This window comes from Oncorhynchus keta, chromosome 10, assembly GCF_023373465.1.
Source record: "Oncorhynchus keta strain PuntledgeMale-10-30-2019 chromosome 10, Oket_V2, whole genome shotgun sequence".
In the NCBI taxonomy this organism is placed as follows: domain Eukaryota; kingdom Metazoa; phylum Chordata; class Actinopteri; order Salmoniformes; family Salmonidae; genus Oncorhynchus; species Oncorhynchus keta.
In genome coordinates this window covers 48498959-48524744 of record NC_068430.1, presented here as the reverse complement: position 1 = coordinate 48524744, position 25786 = coordinate 48498959, and the positions used below count along the sequence as shown (strand labels likewise).

At 42.9% G+C, this 25786-nt stretch overlaps 1 protein-coding gene across 8 annotated transcripts in view; it reads right to left on the bottom strand.

Annotated features, from left to right (window-relative positions):
* chd6 (chromodomain helicase DNA binding protein 6) overlaps positions 1 to 25786 on the bottom strand; it is a 109637-nt gene that overhangs the window by 76688 nt on the left and 7163 nt on the right. For all 8 annotated transcript variants that reach the window (XM_035778483.2, XM_035778482.2, XM_035778484.2 and 5 more), the window contains exons 3-6: positions 2420 to 3000; positions 1557 to 1716; positions 1052 to 1201; positions 247 to 312 (exon numbers count right to left, since the gene is read on the bottom strand). In XM_035778483.2, coding sequence (XP_035634376.1) covers positions 247 to 312; positions 1052 to 1201; positions 1557 to 1716; positions 2420 to 3000 — 957 coding nt within the window. The remainder of the gene's footprint in view (positions 1 to 246; positions 313 to 1051; positions 1202 to 1556; positions 1717 to 2419; positions 3001 to 25786) is intronic.

Below are 25786 nucleotides of genomic sequence, written 5' to 3'. Positions count from 1 at the left end.
AAAGTTACGCTAGCTAAATCGTTTTTTGGGTTTATATACAGATTAACTGGCTGGTGATGTCATTGAGCTCAAGATATACAATTAAACTGTCCATGATTTTCAGAAGAGTTTCAAAGGAAGATAAACTGGAGTAGAATGTCATTTCTTTTTTAAAGTCACCAGAAATGACCTTCAGTTGTTCAACAAAATAAATCTCGGCATCCACTGCTGAAAATAGTTATAGGGGAAACGTGTCGGGCGGTGTACCTCTTTCTTCGCAGTTCGAACCGACAGGATTTTCTCAATGATGTTTGCCTCATCTTCAGGTGGCTCCTGTGACAGAGGGGAGAGAGGGGATTACTTACGTAAGAGTGTGTTTGGCCTTACTGAGGGGGACAGAAGTTGGGCACAGCAGAGAGAGGGGGAGAGGAGACTGTGGCTGTGTCCAAAATCTTTGCAGCCAACTACTTACTAAATGTATAAACTATACTAAAAAAATACTATTTAGTAAAATCGTATGCGGTAAGCTACTAGTTCTCAAACCTCTCCTCGGGGACCCCCTCAACTACCTCATCAAGGGCTTGATCATTAGTTGGCAAGTTGAATCAGGTGTGCTAGCTCTGGAATAGATCAAATACATGGAATGTCTGGGCGTCCCCGAGGACTGGTTTAAGAACCACTGCAAAAAGCAACAAACATACAGTCATCCACAATGAGAAGTCATCATCTAATGCGCAATTGGGTTGTTCCCCTCCATTCATTCATTTTGGCACAGCTCCTTCTCTTATCTGATAATCAGCTGTTGTCAAAGGATGATTCTCCTCGTCAATAGCGCAGCGAATTCATACTAGATGAAAAGTCTAAATGAGTATGACATAATCAGCTGTTGTCAAACACGTGTGTCCGAAAAGACAATTCTCTTCCTCAATAGTGCAACGAATTCATACTAGAGGAAGTCTGAATTAGTTTTTCAAAATGTAACAAAAAAACTTTTTGGCATACACAAAAGGCCTATTAGGATCATAGTTACAAGTATTCAGACATGGCCAAAGACAAACAACAAGATTGCTACCTCAGCCTGCCAGGCAAGAGTGGCAGCGTTGAGGGCAGGGATACGGCCTGTCCCCAGCACGGCGATGGTCTCCCCGTCATCATCTACCACCTTGAAGTCCAGGTCCTCGTTGTACTTTCTGCGCTTCACCTGTCGCCCTGAGCGACGCTTCTACCAGAGAAAAAAGATAAGAGGGTGGTTGAGGGGTGGTTTGGGTTAACTTTGTGTAATCTATTCAAGCAATAGCTACTGTACTACGTAGATAAATACTGTATTCTGATAAAAAGTATTACTTGGGGAGTGTCAGCATGATAAGTAAGTAGATTGTGGTGTTAAACAAACCACCACTTTCAAGTAAACTGAAAATCTAAGAATACAGTACAGGCTACACAAATTATACACACACAGCTATACTAATGTACACTACTACATAAAAACATTGTAATAGTGAGGTTTTAGAGAAGCAAGTGTCACTCAGCCTATCCTGCCCTTCCCCCAGCCCTCATGCTGTTAGTCAGTTCCTCACAGTGTTATCAAGGGGGTCGATGCTCTCCTCTCCCCCCACGACCAGCGTGGACAGGGAGGCCGCGTCGTCGCTCTCTCCAGCCTCCTGGAGGACAGCCACGCTTTTCCTCTTGCCCTTTTTCTTCTTCTCGACTGGTACCGGCCCTTGTAGGACTTGCTCTCTGTAGAGGCACAGCAGGGTTGGCACCATATAAATACTAGAGAATGTCTATTCTAGTCATTTTATTTCTATGGTCGGAACTAGGGAGTGTTTGTAATCCGTACTCAGCTGACCAGTGGGTCATGCCTGCAATGTGTGTTTACCGCCTTATCTCCTCACATCTCAGCAGCTATACTAGCAGAGAATACCCACAGCTGGATGAGTGGGACATTTTTTTTTCTTGGTTATGTTTTTTTTTTAGTGTGTAGATAAGAGTGCATAGGTTTAAAAAAAGGTTACCCACAGTATTCATTTCTCAAATCTGTCCATCCTGCAGAGTGATAGGAAAATGCCCCTCACTCTGCTATGGAAATTCCAACCAGACCACAGAATTTTGCTAAATATTAGCACCGGACAAATATTACCTCCCAACTCCCACGACTACATCACCTAAAACAAAAGTTCAAGGACATGGTACAACCTGGAAAAATCACCCCTTTGGGGAAAATCCAATCTCTCCAACTGAGGGGAGATGAAGCAGAGTTACAGCAGTGAGTCTGACTTCCAAACATGGAGTTATAACCCACCTAAATGAATTTAATTGTATTACGCCCCACTAGAAAAACACAACCATGTCTTTAACCACAACCCACCCAAAGAGAACCTGGTTGTGACCCATCAATCGAGAAACAGAGTGAAAGCACTAGTGGTAAAAAGCTCCTCACCTGGGTTTGCGGCCCCTCTGCCTGGGAGGAGATGGGGCGCTCTTGCATTCTGCAGGGGGCTTGGCCAGGGGCGGGGCCTGCACCTTGGGTTTCCTCCCTCTCTTCACCTCTTTTGGTGCCTCTTTTGGCGACTTCACCTCCTTCACCTTGACCTCCAACTTCTTGGGCGCCTTAGACTTGCATGGCAGCAGCTCCTTCCCTTCTTTCTGCTGCCTCTTTTTCTTTGGTTTGTTGTCCTTCTCCGAGCCCTTGTGCTGCCAGGCGGCACCAGGCTCGCCCTTTTTGTCTTTTTTCTTTCGTTTCTTCTTCTTCGCCCGCCGCCCGCCTCCTCCATCGTCCTCCTCGCTATTGAGGGGTGACGAGGGGGCGCAGGGGCTGAGGCTGCCTGAACTAGTTCCCGCCTCGCCCATCCTGGGGTGCTTGGCGTGGGACATGCAGTGATTGATCTGCCCGCCTCCTAGGACCCTGATCTGGTCCTTGGAGCCTAAAGGTCCGCTGGGAAATGGAGTTTGTGCATTTTGGTCAGTGGCAGTAGAGGCTGCTGTAGCTGGAGTGTGCTTTAGTAAGTGGATGGTAGACATCTGGAAGAAAACAAGAAGATGTGTTAATGACTCAATGAAAATACCCAAGATAAAATAATAAAATGGGTGTCATGCCTCCATCTTCCACTCATAATGAGAGTAAACACAACTGTGGGCTTACTGCAAATGCAAATCCAGTCATTGTTCAGAATCAATACACAATGGCTTTAGAAAAATAACTAAATCACCAGATTTTACCACTGCGCTTTCTTTAAGTGTAGTCTTTCTCAATAAAATTTGGCACATGACAAATGTTCATGTATCAAATTAGAGGTTAAAACCCCAAAGCCTGCAAATCCTCTGGAATATTTAATTCCATTCTCAGAATTCCTTTATGGTTCTGAATTTCTTCAATCCTCTGCATTTCCATGTTCCCCTCTCCCTTCCTCAAATGCACTGCTGGGTTGTCATAATGCAGTTAATTATACGGAGAAATAAAATCTATACCCTTCCCATGACACATTATGACAAGCCGTTGAAATGAAAGATGTCAGTCAAGAGGGCCTGCGCTGGTCTACCAATTCTGTGATATAGTAAAGATGTGCACAACCCTGACGTTGTGGGGGGGGGGCATTATTTGTTATGGGCGTGTCCAAATATTAAACATGATTTTGGCATGCATAGCCATCTGTACACGAGATGAATCAATCCATTAGTGAAGGTCAAACACACAGGTGAAATCGGCATGCATCACCAGGGTGTCGGAGTCTGACCCAATTTGACTAAATCTGTTCCTCAATGCTTTTGTGTTAATATTGTTACAAAATTATGAGCACATGAAACCATAACTTTAGTCAAGACTCATGCCAAGAGGTGTACTTTTACAGCTACAAAGATACAAAAGCAGACCCAGAATTCATTAAAACTCAAGGACACATAAGGTCAGAGAGTTTTAATATAGCAACAATATGATGTTCTTATAGCTTCACCAATTGTATCCATGAGCACTGAATGAGCACTTCCAGCAGAGAATTGTGTGTAGAGAAGGCAGATATGGCACGATTTATGTGATATGGGCTAATATCGTCGCGGGCCCATTTTGAGCAACATGTTATTTATAAACCAAGGCAGAGCACATGTGGAGGGGTATATGGGACGACTTAGACATGCAATTTCTGCCGCGCTGCGTTTATTTGCAGCCTGCCTCATGCAGGTATGAGGATAATGTCAATGAAACAGACTCCCAAGCGCCAGTTGGAATCAGGGCTGTTGCCACGGAAACAGGGTCTGTACCAAGCTGCGGGAAGCAGCAACGTAAACACGCAGTCTCTGTGGTAACTCTTTCGTTGCCAGCTCGCGGGACTATTTGGCATTTCCCCCATTTAGCATTTGATTCGACAGACGCTACCCGATCGCCTACATCGGTCAACAGCTGCTTTTTCCAGTCCTCAGGCTTGGTTGAACCATCGAAAGAGAGAAGGCCAACCACTGTCATTAGGACACAGCCTTGGTCAGATAGTCAAATTCCACACACACACCTTGAATGGAGCTCTTAGGATTGTGAGATGGAAAACACACAGGTTCAGCCTTCATGAAAAAGAGTGCCACCAAATAGTGGAGGTTTCAAAAGTTTAAATTATAGGTACAAATCGGCCTGGGCCCTCGGGTTAGAAGGGTGAATGACCAGTAGGAGACAGATGTACAGAACACACATTTATTACCACACAACAAACAGACACACATACACACTCGGCAATAGAAAGTAGACTGATGGAATAGATGAAAGTGAAGTGGTTTTCTGTAATGGAATAGAACAGGGAATCTATTACACATCAGCAAAGGCTAATAGCAATGAGGCATGTAGCACAGGCTAACAGTAATAGCACCGCTATGCAACACAATATAAATGACTACGGATTAGCATGTAGCGGATAATAGCACTGGGCTAGCGAGCAGGACGTAGCACCGTAATCACACTATGTACATTAGCAGTGAACTAGCATAGTATGCAATATGTATAGACATTAGCAGTACCTGGTGTTAGCAACACAGTGATCTATACAGTATGAACAGGGCCTGCTATAAGGCTAGGCCATAGCAGTAGGCAATAGCATACACAACATTACATTTTAGTAATTTAGCAGACACTCTTATCCAGAGCGACTTACAGTTAGCACATTCATCTTAAGATAGCTAAGTGGGACAACCACACCTCACAGTCATATTATGTAAATTGTTACTCAATAAAGTAGCTATCAGCAAAGCCAGATCTAGTAAGAAGGGAAAAAGTAATGAGACCAGAGGTGGCAGAACGGGGAACTCTGGTTTCAGCATAGCCTGAAGGTGGGGAGGGGCAGGTCCTCTGGCTGCTCCGTAGGCAAGTACCATGGTCTTGCAGTGGATGCGAGACTGGAAGCCAGCGGAGTGTACAGAGGAAGCGGGGTGACATGGGAGAACTTGGGAAAGTTCAACACCAGGCGGGCTGCAGCCTAAGTTACAGGGGTTTGATGGCACAAGCGGAGAGCCCAGTCTACAGCGAGTTGCAGTAGTCCAGACGGGAGAGGACAAGTGCCTGGATTAGGACCTGCGCCGCTTCCTGTGTGAGGTAGGGTCGTACTCTATGGATGTTGTAGAGAATGAGCCTGTAGGAGCAAGTCAATGCTATCATGTTTTCAGAGAACGACAGGGTGTTATCCAGGGTCAGGCCAAGGTTCTTTGCACTCTGGGAGGGGGACACCCTGGAGTGTTGGAGAGGTCTTGGATCGGGCAGGCCTTCCCAGGGAGGTAGAGCAGCTCCATCTTGTCGAGGTTGAGCTTGAGGGCCGACGTCCAAGCTGAGATATCTGCCAGGCATGCAGGGGGGGAAGGAGAAACGAAGTTGAGTGTCATCCGCATAGCAATGATAGGAGAGACCATGTGAGAATATGATGGAGCAGATTGACTTGGTGTATAGAGAAAAGAGGAGAGGGCTTAGAACCGAGCCCTAGGGGACACCAGTAGTGAGAGTATGTGGTGCAGACACAGATCCTCTCTATGTCACCTGGTAGGAACGGCCTGCCAGGTAGGGTGCAATCCAAGAGTGTGCATAGCCTGAGACACCTAGCCCTAAGAGGGTGGAGAGGAGGATCTGATGGTTCACAGTGTCGAAGGCAGAAGATAGAGATCTAGGAGGATGAGAACAGAGGAGAGAGTCAGCTTTGGCAGTGCGGAGAGCCTCCGACACACAGAGAAGAGCAGTCTCGGTTGAATGACCCAGCTTGAAACCTGACTGCTTAGGGTCAAGAAGATCGTTCTGAGTGAGAGAGTTGGTCAGACAGCACGTGTCACGTTTTTTTGGTAAGAAAATAACGAACGGATAATCGTCTGTCGTTTTTGATGTCAGTTTTTGATGTTGAGGGGTCGAGTGTTGGTTTCTTGAGAAGGGGAGCAACTCTGGACCATTTTGAAGTCAGAGGGGACACAGCCAGTGGTCAGGGATGAGTTGATGAGGGAAGTAAGCATTGGGAAAAGGTCTCCAGAGATGGTCTGGAAAAGGGAGAAGGGGATGGGGTCGAGCGGGCAAGTTGTCAGGCATCCGGACCTCACTAGTAGCAGGATCTGGAGAGAGAGAGAGGGGAGAAAGAAGTCAAGGCGTAGGGTAGTTCTATGTGAATGGGACAAACGGACTCAATAGGCTGAGTTAATGAGGAAAGGATGTCGTCAACCTTCTTCTCAAAGTGGTTGACAAAGTCATCCGCAGAACGGGAGGAGGGGGGGTAGAGGATTAAGGAGGGAGACGGAAGAAAAACGTTTCCTAGGTTCGGAGGCAGAAGCTTGAAATTTAGAGCCATAGAAAGTGGCTTTAGCAGCGCATACAGAGGTTGAGAAGAGGGAGTGGAAGGTTGATCGCAAGTTTCGTTTTTCTCAACTTTCGCTCAGCCGCCTGTAGCCCTGTTCTGTAAACTCACAAACAGTCACTCAGCCAGGAGGGGAGAGCGGAGCCGTCCGGGAGGAAAGGGGACAGTGCGAGTCATAGGACGCGGAAAGGAAGGAGAGTAGGGTCGAAGGGGTGGAAGGATATAGCAGACGGGAGATAGATGAGGAGAGAAGAGGAGAAGAGTAGTGGGAGAGAGACAGCGAAGATTGCAATGTGGCATGGCCATCTGGGTTATGGGCTGAGTAGCTAGAGGCAGACAGAAAAGGAAACAAAGTAGTGATCAGAGACCTGGATGGGGGTGAGATTAGTAGGTGAACAGTCTGTCGTAAAAGAGGAGGTCAAGCGTATTGCCTGCCTTGTGATTGTGAGGTCAAAAAAGGCAAGGAGGGGAAAGAAAGAGTTGGAAAGAAATGAATCGACGGTAAAGGTTGCATGTGCTTCATTCTATAGCAAGTGAACTCCTGATACAGGGCATTCGGAAAAATAATCAGACCCCTCCACATTTTGTTGCATTAGAGCCTTATTCTAAAGTTGATTAAATAATTATTCTGCACACAATACTCCATGATGACAAAGTGAAAACAGGTTTAGATTTCTTTGAAAATTTAAAAATAAAAAACAGAAATAACATATTTACATAAGTATTCAGACCTTTTGCTATGAGATTCAAAATTGAGCTCAGGTGCATCCTGTTTCCATTGATCTTCCTTGAGATATTTCTACAACTTGATTGGCGTCCACCTGTGGTAAATTCAATTAATTGGACATGATTTGGAAGGTCCCACAGTTGACAGTGCATGTTAGAGCAAAGATCAAGCCATGAGGTCAAAGGAATTGTCAGTAGAGCTCCGAGACAGGATTGTGTCGAGGCACAGATCTGGGGAAGGGTACTAAAAAAATAAAAATGAATTGTTACCCTTCCTCTGCAAAGTGAAAAGGTGTCCCAGAGTTTGTGAGTTAGAGAGAGCGAAGAGAAAATGCCCAGGAGCACTGTAAGGGTTTTCTACAATTCATATAGCCTAGACAGAAAGTCATTAATAGGACATGAAAACATACCATGGTACAGTGGTTGCTCCTCTAAAAGTTTTGCGACTATGCTGCGGTACTTAGAGGTCATTTGTGATTTAGTACGGTACACTGTGTGTCACCACTTCATTGCTCCAGACCAGCGCAAGGGGGAGTTGATTACAAGTGGGAGCACTGATTATGCTTTTGGGTCTACTGTGTCTAACTGACAATGAATGGGCAACATAAACCTAAAACAGAACCTGATAATTATGCACGACTTCAGTATTACTTACTAAAACTGTTGTTACAGTAAGGTTTTTATTATTTTACTCTTACTGTAGTAGTGTAGCCCACGCCCGACCGATCACGTTTTTCGAAAATCGAAATCTCCTAAATATTATTTTTAAACAAAGCGATTATTAATTTAGAATTATATTAAAGCCCCTTGGATATTCTCACAGATATATTATTAACCCTGTTATTAGCAGGACAATATATATTGGTCATATTGGTAATGGCTCCCGAGTGGCGCACAATGGGATTGCCTTGCAGTTCTCCAGCTGTATCCCCTATTCTGTATCACATCCGACCGTGATTGGGAGTCTATTGGATGGCGCACAATTGGCCCAGCATTTCTCTCCCTCTAAAAACAGAAATAAATGTCTTGGCCTTCACAACTATTATTTTGGCCTTTATACAGATTACAAATTGCTCACTTTAGTTATAAAAGGTTTGAGGCATTTTGGAGACTCTGTATTTTGATACTTTGTGGAAGGGGCCTCCCCAGTGGCACCGTTGTCTAAGTCACTGCATAGCAATGCAAAATGAGTTGCTACAGATACCTATGCCGGCCGCCACCGGGAGACTCATGAGGCGTTCTTTTGGTTTGTATTTAGAATCTTCCAATAATCCAATCATCTATATGTAATTATTGGTGGAGAGTCACGTCATATTTTTTGACACACTGTAGAGCTACCATAAGCGACATGAATCTCACTAGAGTTGAGTAATGTGCTGTTAAAAGTAGTGTAGGTCTTATTTAAAGATCATATTGAAGTTAGAAGCAATAGGATTTGAAGCAATAGCCTACAATGTTTTTCACTGCTCTGAGACAAGCATGGGGACTGGTCTTGATGAATCAATGAGATGTTTTATTTTGACTGCGTCTCTGTTCAGGTCTTGGTTAGTGTATACATGTTAAGCTCTTAGTGTAACCTTTATTTAACTAGGCAAGTCAGTTAAGAACAATTTCTTATTTAGAAAGGACAGACTACTTCTTCCTCCCCCCTCCCCATCGGGGAATTGAACCAGTCTCCCACGTGCCCGCACGACACGGGGATTCTTTAGCTAAATAGCCCAGTACTGTAGCCTACTCCCGACCATCACATTATACAGCGCCATATTTTCTGTTCCATCCTAACGGAAATCCAGAGGGTTTTTTGTTTTTCTTGGAATAGAAACACCATAATATTAGTCAAATTAACTAAGCAAAATCTCTTAAAATCAGTCCCATATACAATGTTCTTACAAAAAAAGTTTTCAATTCTCTAGTTCAACAACTAATGAAGGCTATCAAATGCTTCTCAAAGATGGCCTCTGGTGGTCAAACTAGCACTAACTAACATTAATGGTACCAGTGGTTGGCACGTAAATAACGTGCCATAGAATTTTGCGGCACCACACAAGCTGTGGTACAGTACGCTGCAACTTTTAAAGGAAGAACCACTGCACTTATGATGTAAATGACACCTGCTAAAGGTGTCCACATGCTTTCCAGACAAAACAGTTTGTGCACATATTATGACGACATTTAGTGACGTTTTTGTTCGTTTTGGACTTCGGCAAGGGTTTTTCCGGATGTTCAGGCACACTATATTTTTCACCAGGCAAGCAGAAGTCAGTAGCCGAAGTCTACGCCCCATCGTCAGCGATTGGTCAACAGTAGGGATTCCTCAATGAAGTGCCTGTGGTTATTCAATGAGAGATGACTCGTCCTCGTGCAAATGTTTTCACTTGAGAAAAACTGCACAAACATCCAAGTCAGATGCAAAATTGCGTGACTAAGATCTCCTCGGGCAAAAACGGCAAAATGAATGACAGATTTTATTGTCACTTTTTTCACATTTTTCAAGCAAAGGTACGAGTACAATCATTCGGTTCGCCTAGCCAAGCTCAACTAGGCGCCAGCCGAACTGAAGCACGCTGAGGTCTTAACCCACTCATAGAACGTTCACCAGTTTGCAAACAATGGGCAAGGCAGCGCCAAACTGGCAGCGCAAAAACTGAAAAAGACCAAAAAGACCATGGCTTTTTGTCTGAGATAAAATAATATTCCTCCATACCACTTCCTTCCATGACTTCGGTCTGTCACTATCCCTGTCAAATCCATCCAGGCTCCTGTTTCCAGAACCACAAAGCTGCCGGCACACTGTTCTGAGGCTTCATGGCTCTAGGTATCCCATGTACTAGCAACTGCACACACACACACACACAAACGCACAGCGGCACGCACACGCAGCCCCTAGTGACGTGCTGCAGTGTACTTGCATGCAAGCCAACTCTGTCGACCACACAGAAGCTGCCTGCAATCAAATTCCCTATGAATCAATACAGCCTTCTGAGTTGTCGATCGCCACAACTGCAGCCAGGTCAATGTTTCCCCCATGCTACCTCCCTAAAGACATTGGCTGTGTCCGAATACCTATACCATTTACTCATTGTTGCACACTATTTAGCACGTACAGTTTAGTAAAAATGATACAGTATGCCACGGCCTGCACTGCAGTATTTTACTTTATTTAACTAGGCAAGTCAGTTAAGAACAAATTCTTATTTACAATGACAGCCTACCAAAAGGGAAAAAAAAGCCTCCTGCGGGGACAGGGATAAAAAAATATATATATAGGACAAAACATGCATCACGACAAGAGAGACAACACAACACTACATAAAGAGAGAGACCTATAAGACAACAACATAGCAAGGCGGCAACATATAACAACACAGCATGGTAGCAACACAAAACATGGTACAAACATTAATGGGCACAGACAACAGCAAAGGGCAAAAAGGTAGAGACAACAATACATCACGGAGTAGCGGCTCCTAGTTGCGGCACGGCCGGGTGTGGGTGGAGTTTTCCAAATTCAACAGACATGCATCGCACTAAGCAGCCTGAAAATAGCTCATTTCCAATTTGATTAATTTCTCTAAAACTTTGAATAGAATAGGAATGGAGTTATAGGCATAATTACACATTTGACCTATAACGTAGCAGACCATGAATCCCATCAGTCATTTTTTAAAAATAGGATAGAAGACAGAAACAGATTATTTGGTTCCATTTCAACATATTTATTAGTGAAACCAAACTGCTACAACATATTAATTAAATCAAAGCCTAGTACACACACACACACACACACACAAACTTTTCAAATATTAAAATCAAAACGCTATTGCACAGAAAAATGTTGATAGTCAGGTGCATCGCAAATTCAGAAACGCCAGGTTGCAACTTAATAAAAAAGTAAAGCACTGATCATTGGAAACAAGATCAGAACGACTGCAAAGGCTTGATCCATAAATTAAATAGGTAGATTAACGTACCAAACTAAAACAATCCATACGCCTGATTAACATGACATCAATAACGCAGCCACATCCCGAGTCCCTGGTGCCGACACATTCAGAAATCAAAAGATGTTTTAGTATTTAGTTTTAAAGCTCTGACAAGAGAACAATACTTTTCAGTGAGAAAACAGAAAATAACACTTCTGTTTTCAAAGATGAAGCTAGCCTGTGATGCAATACTCGTGATCATTTTAAAGAGAACAAAAGCTACTTAGCCTACATTTGAACACCACGGTAGAAGCTTCGGGTATCTCCCCAATTAAGTTTGGCTACTTGAAGAGAACTAGGGCCTATCACTCGCAACACACCTCTTCCAATGCATTGTGGAAAAGTGTGCATCGAATTCTATTACTGCGCATTCGGAAAGTATTCAGACCACTTGACTTTTTCCACATTTTGTTATGTTACAACCTTATACCCCAAAATAATTCCCGCAATCAATCTACACACAATACCCCATAATGAAAAAGCAAAAACAAATAAAAAATAACTGAAATATATCATTTTATCAAGTATTCAGACCCTTTACTCAGTACTTTGTTGAAGCATGTTTGGCAGTGATTACAGCCTAAAGTCCAAATCAAAATGCATTGGTCACGGGGCGTCCCGGGTGGCGCAGTGGTCTAGGGCACTGCAACGCAGTGCTAGCTGTGCCACCCCAAAAAATTATTGGTCACATACACATGGTTAGCAAATGTTAATGCGAGTGTAGCGAAATGCTTGTGCTTCCAGTTCCGACAGTGCAGTCATATCTAACAAGTAATCTAACAATTTCACAACAACTACCTTATACATACAAATGTAATGGGATGGAATAAGAATATGTACATATATTTATACGCATGAGCGATGGCCGAGCGGCATAGGCAAGATGCAATACATGGTATAAAATACAGTAGAAACATATGAGATGAGAAATGCAAGATATGTAAATTAAAGTGTCATTAAAGTGACTAGTGATCCATTTATTAAAGTGGCCAATGATAGCGATGGCAATTGCATCATCTATGGACCTGTTGTGGTATGCAAACTGAAGTGGGTCTAGGGTGGCAGGTAAGTCTGGAGGTGATATGATCCTTGACTAGTCTCTCCAAGCACTTCATGACAGAAGTGAGTGCTACGGGACGATAGTAACTTAGTTCAGTCATCTTTGCCTTCTTGGGTACAGAAACAAGGGTGGTCATCTTGAAGCATGTGGGGACAGCAGACTGGGATAGGCAGCGATTGAATATGTCCGTAAACACACCAGCCAGCTGGTCTTTGCATGCTCTGAGGACGCGGCTAGGGATGCCGTCTGGGCCAGCAGCCTTGCGAGGGTTAACACGTTAACACTTCGGCCACGGAGGAGGGGCCTTGGTAGTGGGCCGCGTCGGTGGCACTGTATTATCCTCAAAGAAGGCAAAGAAGATGTTTAGTTTGTCTGGAAGCAAGACGTCGGTATCCGTGACGTGGCTGGTTTTCTTTTTGTAGTCCGTAATTGCCTGTAGACCCTACCACATATGTCTCGTGTCTGAGCCGTTGAATTGCGACTCCACTTTGTCCCTATTCAGATATTTTGCTTGTTTGATTGCCTTGCGGAGGGAATAACTACACTGTTTATATTCAGCCATATTCCCAGACATCTTTCCATGGTTGAATGCGGTCTCTTGGGTATGACGCTACAAGCTTGGCTCACCTGTTTTTGGGGAGTTTCTCCCATTCTTCTCTGCAGATCCTTTCAAGCTCTGTCAGGTTGGATGGGGAGCGTCGTTTCCCAGCTATTTTCAGGTCTCTACAGAGATGCTTGATCTGGTTTAAGTCTGGGCTCTGGCTGTGTGCTTAGGGTCGTTGTCCTGTTGGAAGGTGAACATTTGCCCCAGTCTGAGGTCCTGAGCGCTCTGGTGCAGGTTTTCATCAAGGATCTATGTACTTGTTCTGTTCAGCTTTCCCTCAACCCTGAAAGTCCCTGCCGCTGAAAAACATCCCGATAGCATGATGCTGCCACCATGTTTCACAGTAGGGATGGTACCAGGGTTCCACCAGACGTGATGCTAAGCGTTCATGCCAAAAAGTTCAATCTTGGTTTCATCAGACCAGAGAATCTTGTTTTCTCATGGTTTGAAAGCCCTTTAGGTTTGAGACCCCGGTTAAAAAAAGCCATCGGTTTTCCGTATAAATTCACAATGCAGCTGTGCTGCTGCCAGCAATGATTTGCGTCTCATCCCTTTCAGATGGTTAAGCACGTGTTACCATTAACGTACCTAAATTCCAAATGCAAAGTTTGCATTTCCTTCTCAATTCGCTTCTCAAAGTATTGCCATACAGGACTTTGCTGTTGTTGCTTTCCTTTCTCTGCAATTTTCCCAGCAGTGTTAATGATGATGATGTAGTGGTGTAGAGTCAACTCCAAAATAATTGATTCCTCGACTCTCATTTCTGAGTGTCAGGATTTCATTCCACTCGGAATAGACTCCTAAGATTAATTATTTTTGGAGCATATTTCCGAGAACACAGATACTTGCATCTTTCATAGCAAGCTAGCTAGGGACAGAGAGGGCAGGGGCACAGTACAGGCACATATTGACATTCATATTGCACTGTACAGCTTTACCTACAGATTGGGGATCAATTAAATGGGGTAAAGCTGTACAGTGTAATACAAATATCAATACACACAATGACCTGACTGGGGAGGTGATTTCACACATTCACAGTCCCTCAATAAGAGCTACAATGCTAATATTTGTGTTAACTCTTCACAGTTGTTTTCGGTGGGTGTCACCGATTAGACTGATTCCCCATTTCATTGCTTCACATTCCAACCTTGTTTAACATTATCTAGTCTGCATCACTTTCAAAGAGGTACTTTTATTTTGAAGGCAAACCGCAAACTCCACTATTGTGCCTAATCCTTATCGTGGCTAGCTTCACAACACATAACCCGGTCCGGTCGAGCCTGACTAGCCAGATGAAGCTAGCAGGCTGCTTATAACATTAGCTTTGGGCAACAGGCTTAAGTAGCTGGCTAGCTATTTATTTTATTTAACTGAAGTTATAATACTTACTCACAAGGATTCCTAAATCATTGCTATAATGAAAATGACTGCAGTTTCTACTGTTTATTGTTTTCAGGCTGGTTGGTGCAAGCTAGGTACCAATCTATAGCTAGCTAGCTACCCCAGAAGTTGCGGTCGAACAAATAATGCTTTATTACTAACGCGGTACTGTAAACACATCGTTCATGGCCAGTGTTTGCAGACTTTTTTGTACAGCTTTGGCAGTGCTACTGATAGTAATGGTGGGTGCTTGGCTTGCATGTGCACATTTAAAACACATAACATTCTACAATAAAACTGTGTTATTTGACATGTCAAATTAAAAGCTTATTTAACGTGTCAAATAGTGTATTTGTCAAAAAGTGTTATTTGACGTGCATCGTTTTTGACACACAAAAACACAAACGGCGTTCCATAGCATGTTGTGAAGCTAATAGCAGTGACGCTATTACTGTGTAACTCTGGAAGGGCAACATCTGAAAAAAATGTGTACTTGGTTGTGTGTACTGGTGCTCGACCAGTCGCGAAAGCCAACATCATCCACAACAGAAAACGCGGTTGACTGTCAAGGGCAATGAATACCATTATCTTGCCGTTAATGGATTTCGCCTTTGAGTTGTCGTCGTTGAAATGTTCTTACTCTATCAAATGACTGCTTGACTTTGTTGACATTGTGGACTAGGTTAGGAATGCTGTGTTGCACGTGTAGCGCAACATTTTACGTGGCGTCATTACGTCATGTACCTACGTTATATAGGTATGCCCGTCGGCTTTGACATCGGTTTTGCACGTCGGTGTTAAACTAGACAGACATCGGGCCGATATCGATGTTGCCATTTTTAGTTAATATCGTCCGATTCCGATATGTTCACCGATATATCGTGCATTCCTAGAAAATATTCTTCATAACTTTAATTTGTTTTAATGCTTTTATGATATTTCAGTTAGTAGGATGAGGATTTTGTTTGTTTGGTTCATAATGGCAAAGAATTATTTTTTTTCTAGCCTCGCATGCATGCATCATTTGTCTTTTAACTTCTTGCGTCGAGCCATCCCGGATCCGGGATCGTGACTACAGCCTCAAGCCCATTACCATAACGCAACGTTAACTATTCATGAAAATCGCAAATGAAATGAAATCAATATGCTAGCTCTCAAGCTTAGCCTTTTGTTAACAACACTGTAATCTCAGATTTTCAAAATATGCTTCTCAACCATAGCAAAACAAGCATTTGTGTAAAAGTATTGATAGCTAGCGTAGCATTTAGTGTAGCATTTAGCATTAGCATTCAGCAGGCAACATTTTCACAAAAACCAGAAAAGCATTCAAATAAAATAATTTACCTTTGAAGAACTTCAGATGTTTTCAATGAGGAGACTCTCAGTTAGATAGCCAATGTTCAGTTTTTACAAAAAGATTATTTGTGTTGACAAATCGCTCCGTTTTCTTCATCACGTTTGGGTAAGAAAAAAAACTAAAATTAGGTCATTAAAACGCGAACTTTTTTCCAAATTAACTCCATAATATCGACAGAAACATGGCAAACGATGTTTAGAATCAATCCTCAAGGTGTTTTTCACATATCTATCGATGATAAATCCTTCGTGGTAGTTGACTTTCTCTTCTGAAGAAATGGAACGCGCATGGACCTAGAGATTACGCAATAATTTCGACACAGGACACCGGGCGGACACCTGGTAAATGTAGTCTCTTATGGTCAATCTTCCAATGATATGCCTACAAATACGTCACAATGCTGCAGACACCTTGGAGAAACGACAGAAAGGGCAGGCTCATTCCTGGCGCATTCACAGCCATATAAGGAGACATTGGAACACAGTGCCTTCAGAATCTGGGGCATTTCCTGTCTGAAACTTCATCTTGGTTTCGCCTGTAGCATTAGTTCTGGGGCACTCACAGATAATATCTTTGCAGTTTTGGAAACGTCAGAGTTTTTTCTTTCCAAAGCTGTCAATTACATGCATAGTCGAGCATCTTTTCGTGACAAAATATCTCCGTATTAAACGGGAACGTTTTTTATCCAAAAATTAAAAGAGCGCCCCCTATCTCAAAGAAGTTAATGCATTGCTCAACTAAGGTTTATTCAAATTTCTCATTTGAAATGTATACCTTGCTATAGTTTCTTCTCTCTCGCTCTCATTATTACCTTAGGCCTCCCATGTTTTTGGGTTATTCAAAAACAACCTAACTTTGCGAGCCTAAAACTCGATTAAATTCATTCATTTTTTGATAATGAAACAGAGCAGCAGAAGAAATCTAGCATGCATTAAACTGAAAAAGTGGCTTAACACTAGAACTGCTTGGCCTTTCAGCCTAAAAATACCTGCAAGAGAACGATGGATAAATAGTGCATTAACTATTATAAAGGATTAATTGCATGAAGAAATATTTGTGGAAATAAAATTGAGATTGTATAATTATACAAAACATGTCTTTGACTCTAAGTCATACAAAAGAAAAGTAGGCCAAAAGCCTATTTTCGTTTAATTTACAATACAAACATAAGTGTAATCAATTTGTTAAACTTTATTTGTAGATGTGATTAGTAATAGTTATAGTAATTAATAAATTCCAGTTGCTTTTGACAAAGTAGAAACAAAGATAATAATATAACCAGACAGGTGCACAGGTGAAATTATTTGCTGCATTCCTAAACAAAAGCACCAGTGCATGAACAATTTTAAAGGATGAATTGCATAAATAAATAGCATATTTTTAATCTTAAATTCATTATGTTACTAGTTTTTGCTTAGTAGCCAGAGCAATGCTGCCGCGTGAGTGGTAAAGTGCTGAAAGCATGGATAGAGTTGGATAGAGTTGGATAGAGTCGAGGATATGTTTTGCATTATTCTAAAGGCCCACTAACACATACCATGTTTTTTGTTTCCCTTACAATAAATTATATTATTAAAGAGTTACAGTAATTAAAACAGTCCTGTAACAGCTTATTTTTACAAAGTAAAATGTAAAAGAGAATGGTATCAACCCCCAAGGCGCGTTTCAAATTATTTGCTGCTGATGAAGGCATACACTCATTATTACACTATAGTCTTTCTAAATTAAAATCAACCTCTTCGCCCTCCTTATCATTCAGTTATGCCTAATTTAAATTAAATTGTGAAATAAGGTGCAAAATGATCTCCCATTCATCTATTTGTCATTCATTCAGTGAGGAGTGAGAGACGAATTAGCCCCTGGCTGGGTACCACAGCCTACAGCACATTGGGTTGGCAGGTTAAGTTAGGAATAGGTGTGGGCCGGGGGGGACAGGTAAAAAGGCTCTAAATACTTTGTTTGTGATTTCAAAATTCTGACAAATAAGCAGTGTAAAATACAAACATTTAGGAACAGTCAGGGAAGGGGGTGATTTTTTTATTGTACAAAATGTCAGTGGCCATTCTAGTGTTAATATGCCAAGTCATTCATAACTAATTTCGAGAAAATATAACATTTGGGCTTCTACAACAAACAATGAGACCGGAGTGTCCGCTATAAAACTGGAAAAAAATATATTATAATAATCATGCTGACCAGCTATTTTGTGCTGCTTTGGTGAAACTTAGCTCTGTATACATTGTCCTCTTGCTTTGTGTAAAACAACATATTCATTGAAATAGGCTATAGTAAATATATGGGCAATATACTCAAAATGTCAACCTTGAACTGTGGCAGCCTGATCCAATTCTGATCGAAGTAATTGTTTGATTGTGATTTTTTACTTGTCCATTCGGACATCAGAAATCTGGTTGTTCAAGTATTTATTTTTTTGACTTGCCCCTGGACAAGCGGGCAAGCCTTAATGTTAAGTCCTGATGTTCCAAAGGAGGGAAGGCAGGCGACAAGCTTAGGGCCAAAATAAGCCAATAGAAATGCATTGGGTTTATTTTGGACAGGTTTTGGTTTACACACATACCAAGCCCCTCCCCCTGCCACTCACAACAACAAATATGAGAAATCACTTCTTCCTCTCTGGCAAGTGGTTTTAACAGGCTATTTCCATTTGAGGTTTGAGCCAACAGAACCGGTCATATTATTTTACTGTAATAGAGGAGAAGTTAACCTTTCTATAACGATACCCTTTTTAATTCTCAAGGGAGGAGTGGAGCGAGAGGAAAGTGGAGGGAGAGGAACATGGAGAGGAAGAAGAGAACCTCACCTGTGTACCACACAGCTTACTTTGAATGTGGATTCAGACCCCTTTACTTTTTCCATATTTTGTTAATTTATAACCTTATTCTAAAATGGATTGAAATCATTTTTTTCTCTCCTCAATCTACACACAATATGCCATAATTTTGGCAAATGTATAAAACATTACAACTGAAATATCACATTTACATAAGTATTCAGACCATTTACTCAGTATTTTGTTGAAGCACCTTTGGCAGCGATTGCTGCGTTGGGTCTTCTTGGGTATGACTTTACAAGCTTGGCACACCTGTATTTGGGGAGTTTCTCCCATTCTTCTCTGCAGATCCTTTCAAGTTCTGTCAAGTTGGATGGGGAGCGTCGCTGCCCAGCTATTTCAGGTCTCAAGAGATGTTCGATCGGGTTCAAGTCCGGGGCTGAGTGCCACTCAAGGGCATTCAGAGACTTGTCCCAAAGCCACTCCTGTATTGTCTTGGCTGTGTGCTTCGGGTCGTTTTCCTGTTTCCCCATAGCATGTTGCTGCCACCACAGGGATGGTGTTTCATCAGACCAGAGAATCTTGTTTCTCATGGTCAGAGTCCTTTAGGTGCCATTTGGCAAACTCCAAGCAGGCTATCATGTGCCTTTTACTAAGGAGTGGCTTCCGTCTGGCCACCCTACCATAAAGGTGGAGTGGAGTGCTGGTGTTGGAAAGATTTGGGGAATTGTAACTAAACATTTCTGCAGCGTTGAAGGTCCCTAAGAACACAGTGCCCTCCATCATTCTTAAATGGAAGAACTTTGGAACCACCAAGACTCTTCCTAGAGCTGGACGCCCAGCCAAACTGAGCAATTGGGGGAGAAGGGCCTTGGTCAGGTAGGGGACCAAGAACCCGATGGTCACTCTGACAGAGCTCCAGAGGGCTGCAGAGATGGTTGTCCTTCACGTCATGATTTCATCTTGTAAAAGGCTATTTTCAGTAGTTTTGGCTACATTATGCATCTTAATACGGCATCCTCTCTTTGAAGAAAATATTCAATGCCACGGCCATTGATTGACCGCAGCAGCAGAAGGGTTTGTGACGGTATGCAAATATTTCGGGAAACATTTTTTGAAAACCCATCGGACTTCATTTGAATGATTTTCTGCGTTGAAATAAGATCTTTATTCAAAATATATACAGTACCAGTCAAAAGTTTGGACAAACTTACTCATTCAAGGGTTTTTCTTCATTTCTACATTGTAGAATAACAGTGAAGACATCAAAGCTATTAAATAACACATATGGAATCATGAAGTAACCAAAAAAAAGTGTGTTAAACAAATTAAAACATATTTTAAATTCTTCAAAGTAGCCACCCTTTGCCTTGATGACAGCTTTGCACACTCTTGCTATTCTCTCAACCAGCTTCACCTGGATTTTCTTTTTGAACAGTCGTCTTGAAGGAGTTCCCACTTATGCTGAACACTTTTTGGCTGATTTTCCTTCGCCCTGCGGTCCAACTCATCCCAAACCATATAAATTGGGTTGAGGGTCACGTGATTGTGGAGGCCAGGTCATCTGATGCAGCACTCCATCACTCTCCTTCTTGGTCAACTACCCTTACACAGCCTGGAGGTGTGTTGGGTCATTGTCCTGTTGAAAAGCAAATGATAGTCCCATGAGTGGCCATGCACGCCTCCAACTCAATCATCAAGTTTGCAGACGACACTGCAGTGGTAGGCTCGATTACCAACACGGACGAGACGGCCTACAGGGAGAATGTGAAGGCTCTCGGAGTGTGGTGTCAGGAAAATAACCTCACACTCAACGTAAACAAAACAAAGGACATGATCGTGGACTTCAGGAAACAGCAGAGGGAGCACCCCCTATCCACATCGACGGGACCGTAGTGGAGGGGAGAACATTTTAAGTTCCTCGGCGTACATATCACGGACAAACTGAATTGGTCCACCCACAGACAGCGTGGTGAAGAAGGCGCAGCAGCATTTGGCTTGTCACCAAAAGCACTCAAACATTTACAGATGCACAATCGAGAGCATCCTGTCGGGCTGTATCACCGCCTGGTACGGCAGCTGCTCCGCCCACAACCGCAAGGCTCTCCAGAGGGTAGTGAGGTCTGCACAACGCATCACTGGGGGCAAACTACCTGCCCTCCAGAACACCTACACCACCCGATGTCACAGGAAGGCCATAAAGATCATCAAGGACAACAACCACCCGAGCCACTGCCTGTTCACCCCGCTTATCAATCCAGAAGGAGAGGTCAGTACAGGTGCATCAAAGCAGGAACCGAGAGACTGAAAAACAGCTTCTATCTCAAGGCCATCAGACTGTTAAACAGCCACCACTAACATTGAGTGGCTGCTGCCATACATGTAAAAAAAATGTATCACTCGCCACTTTAAACAATGCCACTTAATATAATGTTTACATACCCTACATTACTCATCTCATATGTATATACTGTACTCGATACCATCTACTGTATCTTGCCTATGCCGTTCTGTACCATCACTCATTCATATATCTTTATGGACATATTCTTCATCCCTTTACACTTGTATGTATAAGGTAGCTGTAGTGAAATTGTTAGGTTTGATCACTCGTTGGTTATTACTGCATTGTCGGAACTAGAAGCTCAAGCATTTCACTACACTAGCATTAACATCTGCTAACCATGTGTATGTGACAAATAAAATTTGATTTGAAACCGGAAAATGTAAGCTACAATAGGAAATATTGTAAGCTAACTGAGGAAATATTGACGTAACACAAACAGTCATATTTAGACAGTTCTCGGCTGACAGAAACCACAATATTAATTAGCTAATAGCAATTACTATTTATAATTAATCACATCACGGGTGAGCTCAACATTGATCAAAATAATTGAGTAAAACACTTTATAGAAATCTAAAGTAATCTGACAATGGGTAGTTAGTGCGCGCAGCCTTGTTGGTTTTTCCCGTCAACAAAAAATAAGAGACTAGATGAGTTTGGTCTGTTTGCAGTTTGCATGTTGGAGGGGGTGTGTCGTCTACAATCATTCACTTCCCTTCATTCACTTCCGGAAGTTTACTTGAAAGATGAGTGAGCCATTCCTTCACCTCATTATAACATTTTGGTCTCGCAGATTACCCTGAATGCATTGTATAATGGCACCACACATAGCTGGCAAATACCTTATTATTAGCTCATCATAATCAGTACAACCTTCAAAAAAAGTATTTTAAGCACATAGGTTGCCATTATAATAGGAATGCATTATTTCTCACCGGTACTTGAAAACATGTGAATAAAACTGTAAATACATTATGCTCCATATATACATCATGCTACAGTAGAAACAACTACATGATATACAGAAAATATGGCACTCACTTTGATAGGAATGCACACATGTCCAAAGTTATTATTTGTAAGGGAAACAACAATGGAGGCAATGCGAGTGCCAGCCAGGAAATGTACCAATTCGTGCAAGCCTGCGCAAATATCTGCATACTTGATGTATGGAAAAAATGGGGAAGGGCTCTCCTCGAAGAGGGAGGTTTGTCCGGCTCAGTAAAACTTCAAACAAATTGTCCGCAACACTGAAATGGGCTACTTCTATGTGAATTAATGAGGAGGCGGAGCACAACTCAATTCAAACTGTTGTTAGAAAATACAACTTGTTAGAAAATCATTTGAAATTGACAAGTTGAAACATAGCCTATAAATAATTAGCTGGCAGCACGTGTTAACTGTCCTGTTGCGTAATAATCACATTTTGGAACAGTGAGTGCATTCTGAAATTGTGTGCATAAAACAACTCACGCTGGGGCAACCGTTAAGATACTTGGAACTCAAAAGGTTAACAGGTTAAGGTTCTCTTTTGTGTTACCAGAGAAACATACATAAAGGACTACTAAACAGACGGTCCACAGATTGAATAGTTGATCATAAAAGTACAAACATGTAAAGATGGTGCACTTTTGATGAGCTTGCAGCAAGATGAAATTATGTTTTCCACCAATTAGTCTTAATGTACCTGTAAAGTTGTCCCCCCCCCAAAAAAATTATGTTCCTACACTTAAAAACATTGTTCCTCCAATTATCTTTTAAGAACGATATCAGGAGTATTTGGATTTATTCCATTGAGTAGCCTTGTTCTCCTTTATTACACTTTATTGTGTAATATGTGTAATATCCAAGATGGCGTAGCAGTGCAGACGTGGTTTGTCATTTCTTTTCAATCTCTTTTCCATTTTTAAATTAAATATACCTTCACCTTATGTGATACGGATCTGCATTTTTTTTTTAGACCTTATAGCCAGAACCTCCATCGGGAGCTAGCCATCAGAAACTAACCAGCTACTAGCTATTTAGTCATTGTCAGCCACTGCCAGCCACCTTTACCCTCCACACAGACACCTGCCGTTTTTTAGCCTGGATAATACTTGCCAGCCTGCCAGTATCAGACTGTTTTCTCTACTACAACGCCGGATTCCTGCCATAAGCCCTGGACCATTACTCCTGATCATCACAGCTAGCTTGCTACCGAGTGACCCAGCCCCGAAGCTAGCTCTGAGCCAGGCCCACCTCCCGGCCTACTCAGTGATAACTCGGCTACACAGCTGATGCCTCGCGGACTCTACCCCAACACGGCTAGAATCCACTACTCCACCGGATCCTTGCCGTAAGCTTTGCATCGTATAATCGCTGTTAGCTAGCTGCCACCGATTGGCTATAGTGCCAAATGCTCCTGCCCCAAAGCTAGCACAAGTTAGCTGCGAGCCCGGCGAGCAGACAAAATTACTACAACTACAATACCTCTTTCGCCATCTGGCCTGGACCCTTTGTCGACACGGCGCCACACTGTACCACCACAACTGGTCTGCCGACAGAACTCCATCCGCTGTGCCATCAACCGGCCTTTGCCGGATGTCGGAGCAGATGCTTCTACTAACACCGGCCTTCTAACTTTAAGCGCTGTGTCTCCCGCGTGCTAGCGTAGTAATGACTACCCCGCGGCTTACCTGTTCCATCTATTGCTGTTCACTTGGCTACATAGCTGCATAGCTGATGCCTGCTGGACTGTTCATTAATCACAGTACTCCATTTTGTTTATTTTTTGGGGTTTATCTGTCGGCCACAGCCCCGAACTCAGGCCCTGCGTGTAGTTAACCGGCCCTCCCTGCCCATTATTCATCGCCATTTTACCTGTAGTGGCTGTCTTAGCTGTTGTTGTCTTACCCGTTGTCATACCTCTCCCAATCAACGCCTGTGATTGCTTTATGCCTCGCTTTATGTCTCTCTCAAATGTCAATATGCCTTGTATACTGTTGTTTAGGATAGTTATCTTTGTTTTAGTTTACTGCGGAGCCCCTAGTCCCACTCAACATACCTCAGACATCTCCTTTGTCCCACCTCCCACACATGCGGTGACCTCACACAGCATAACTAGCGCATCCAGAGATGCAACCGCTCTTATCATCACCCAGTGCTTGGGTTTACCTCCACTGTGCCCACACCCCACCATACCCGTCTGTACATTATGCCCTGAATCTATTCTACCACGTCCAGAAATCTGCTCCTTTTATTCTCTGTCCCAAACGCACTAGATGACCGGTTTTGATAGCCTTTAGCTGTACCCTCATCCTACTCCTCCTCTGTTCCTCGGGTGATGTGGAGGTTAACCCAGACTCTGCGTGTCCCCAGGAACTCTCAATTGTTGTCTTCTGTAACTGAAAAGGCCTTGGTTTCATGCATGTTAATATCAGAAGCCTCCTCCCTAAGGTTGTTTTACTCACTGCTTTAGCACACTCCGCCAACCCTGATGTCCTTGCCGTGTCTGAATTCGAGTTTAGGAAGGCCACCAAAAATTCTGTGATTTCCATACCCAACTACAACATTTTCCGTCAAGATAGAACTGCCAAAGGGGGAGGAGTTGCTATCAACTCCAGAGATAGCCTGCAAAGTTCTGTCATACTTTCCAGGTCTATGCCCAAACAGTTCGAGCTTCTAATTTTAAAAATGAATCTCTCCAGAAATAAATCTCTCACTGTTGCCGCCTGTTATAGACCCCACTCTGCTCCCAGCTGTGCCCTGGACACTATATGTGAATTGATTGCCCCCCATTTATCTTCAGAGTTCGTTCTGTTAGGTGACGTAAACTGAGATATGCTTAACACCCCGGCAGTCCTACAATCTAAACTAGACGCCCTCAATCTCACACAAATTATCTAGGAACCCACCAGGTACAACCCCAAATCTGTAAACATGGTCACCCTCCTGACCAACTTGCCCTCTAAATACACCTAAGCTGTCTTCAACCAGGAACTCAGCAATCACTGCCTCACAATCTTAAATAAGCATGCCCCATTCAAAAAATGTAGAACTATGAACAGATATAGCCCCTGATTCACTCGACTTGACTGCCTTTGACCAGCACAAAAACATCCTGTGGCGTTAGCATCGAATAGCCCCCGTGATATGCAACTTCTCAGAAAAGTCAGGAACCAATATACACAGTCAGATAGGAAAGCAAAGACTAGATTTTTCAAACAGAAATGTGCATCCTGTAGCACTAGTTCCAAAAGGATTTGGGCCACTGTAAAGTCCATTTAGAATAAGAGCACCTCCTTCCAGTTGCCCACTGCACTGAGGCTAAGAAACTAAATAAATCCCTACCTTTCTAAAGTCTTCGAAAGCCAAGTTAACAAACAGATCATTGACCATTTCAAATCCCACCCTTCTCCTCTATGCAATCTGGTTTCAGAGCTGGTCATGGGTGCACCTCAGCCACGCTCAAGGTCCTAAGCGATATCATAACCGCCATTGATAAAAGACAGTACTGTGCAGCCGTCTTCAATGACCTGGCCAAGGCTTTTGACTCTGTCAATCACCGCATTGTTATTGTCAGACTCAATAGCCTTGGTTTCTCAAATGATTGCCTTGCTTGGTTCACCAACTACTTCTCAGACAGAGTTCAGTGTGTCAAATCAGAGGGCCTGTTGTCCGGACCTCTGCCAGTCTCTATGGGGGTCCCACAGGGTTCAGATCTCGGGCCGACTCTTTTCTCTGTACATATCAATGTTGTCGCTCTTGCTGCTGGTGATTC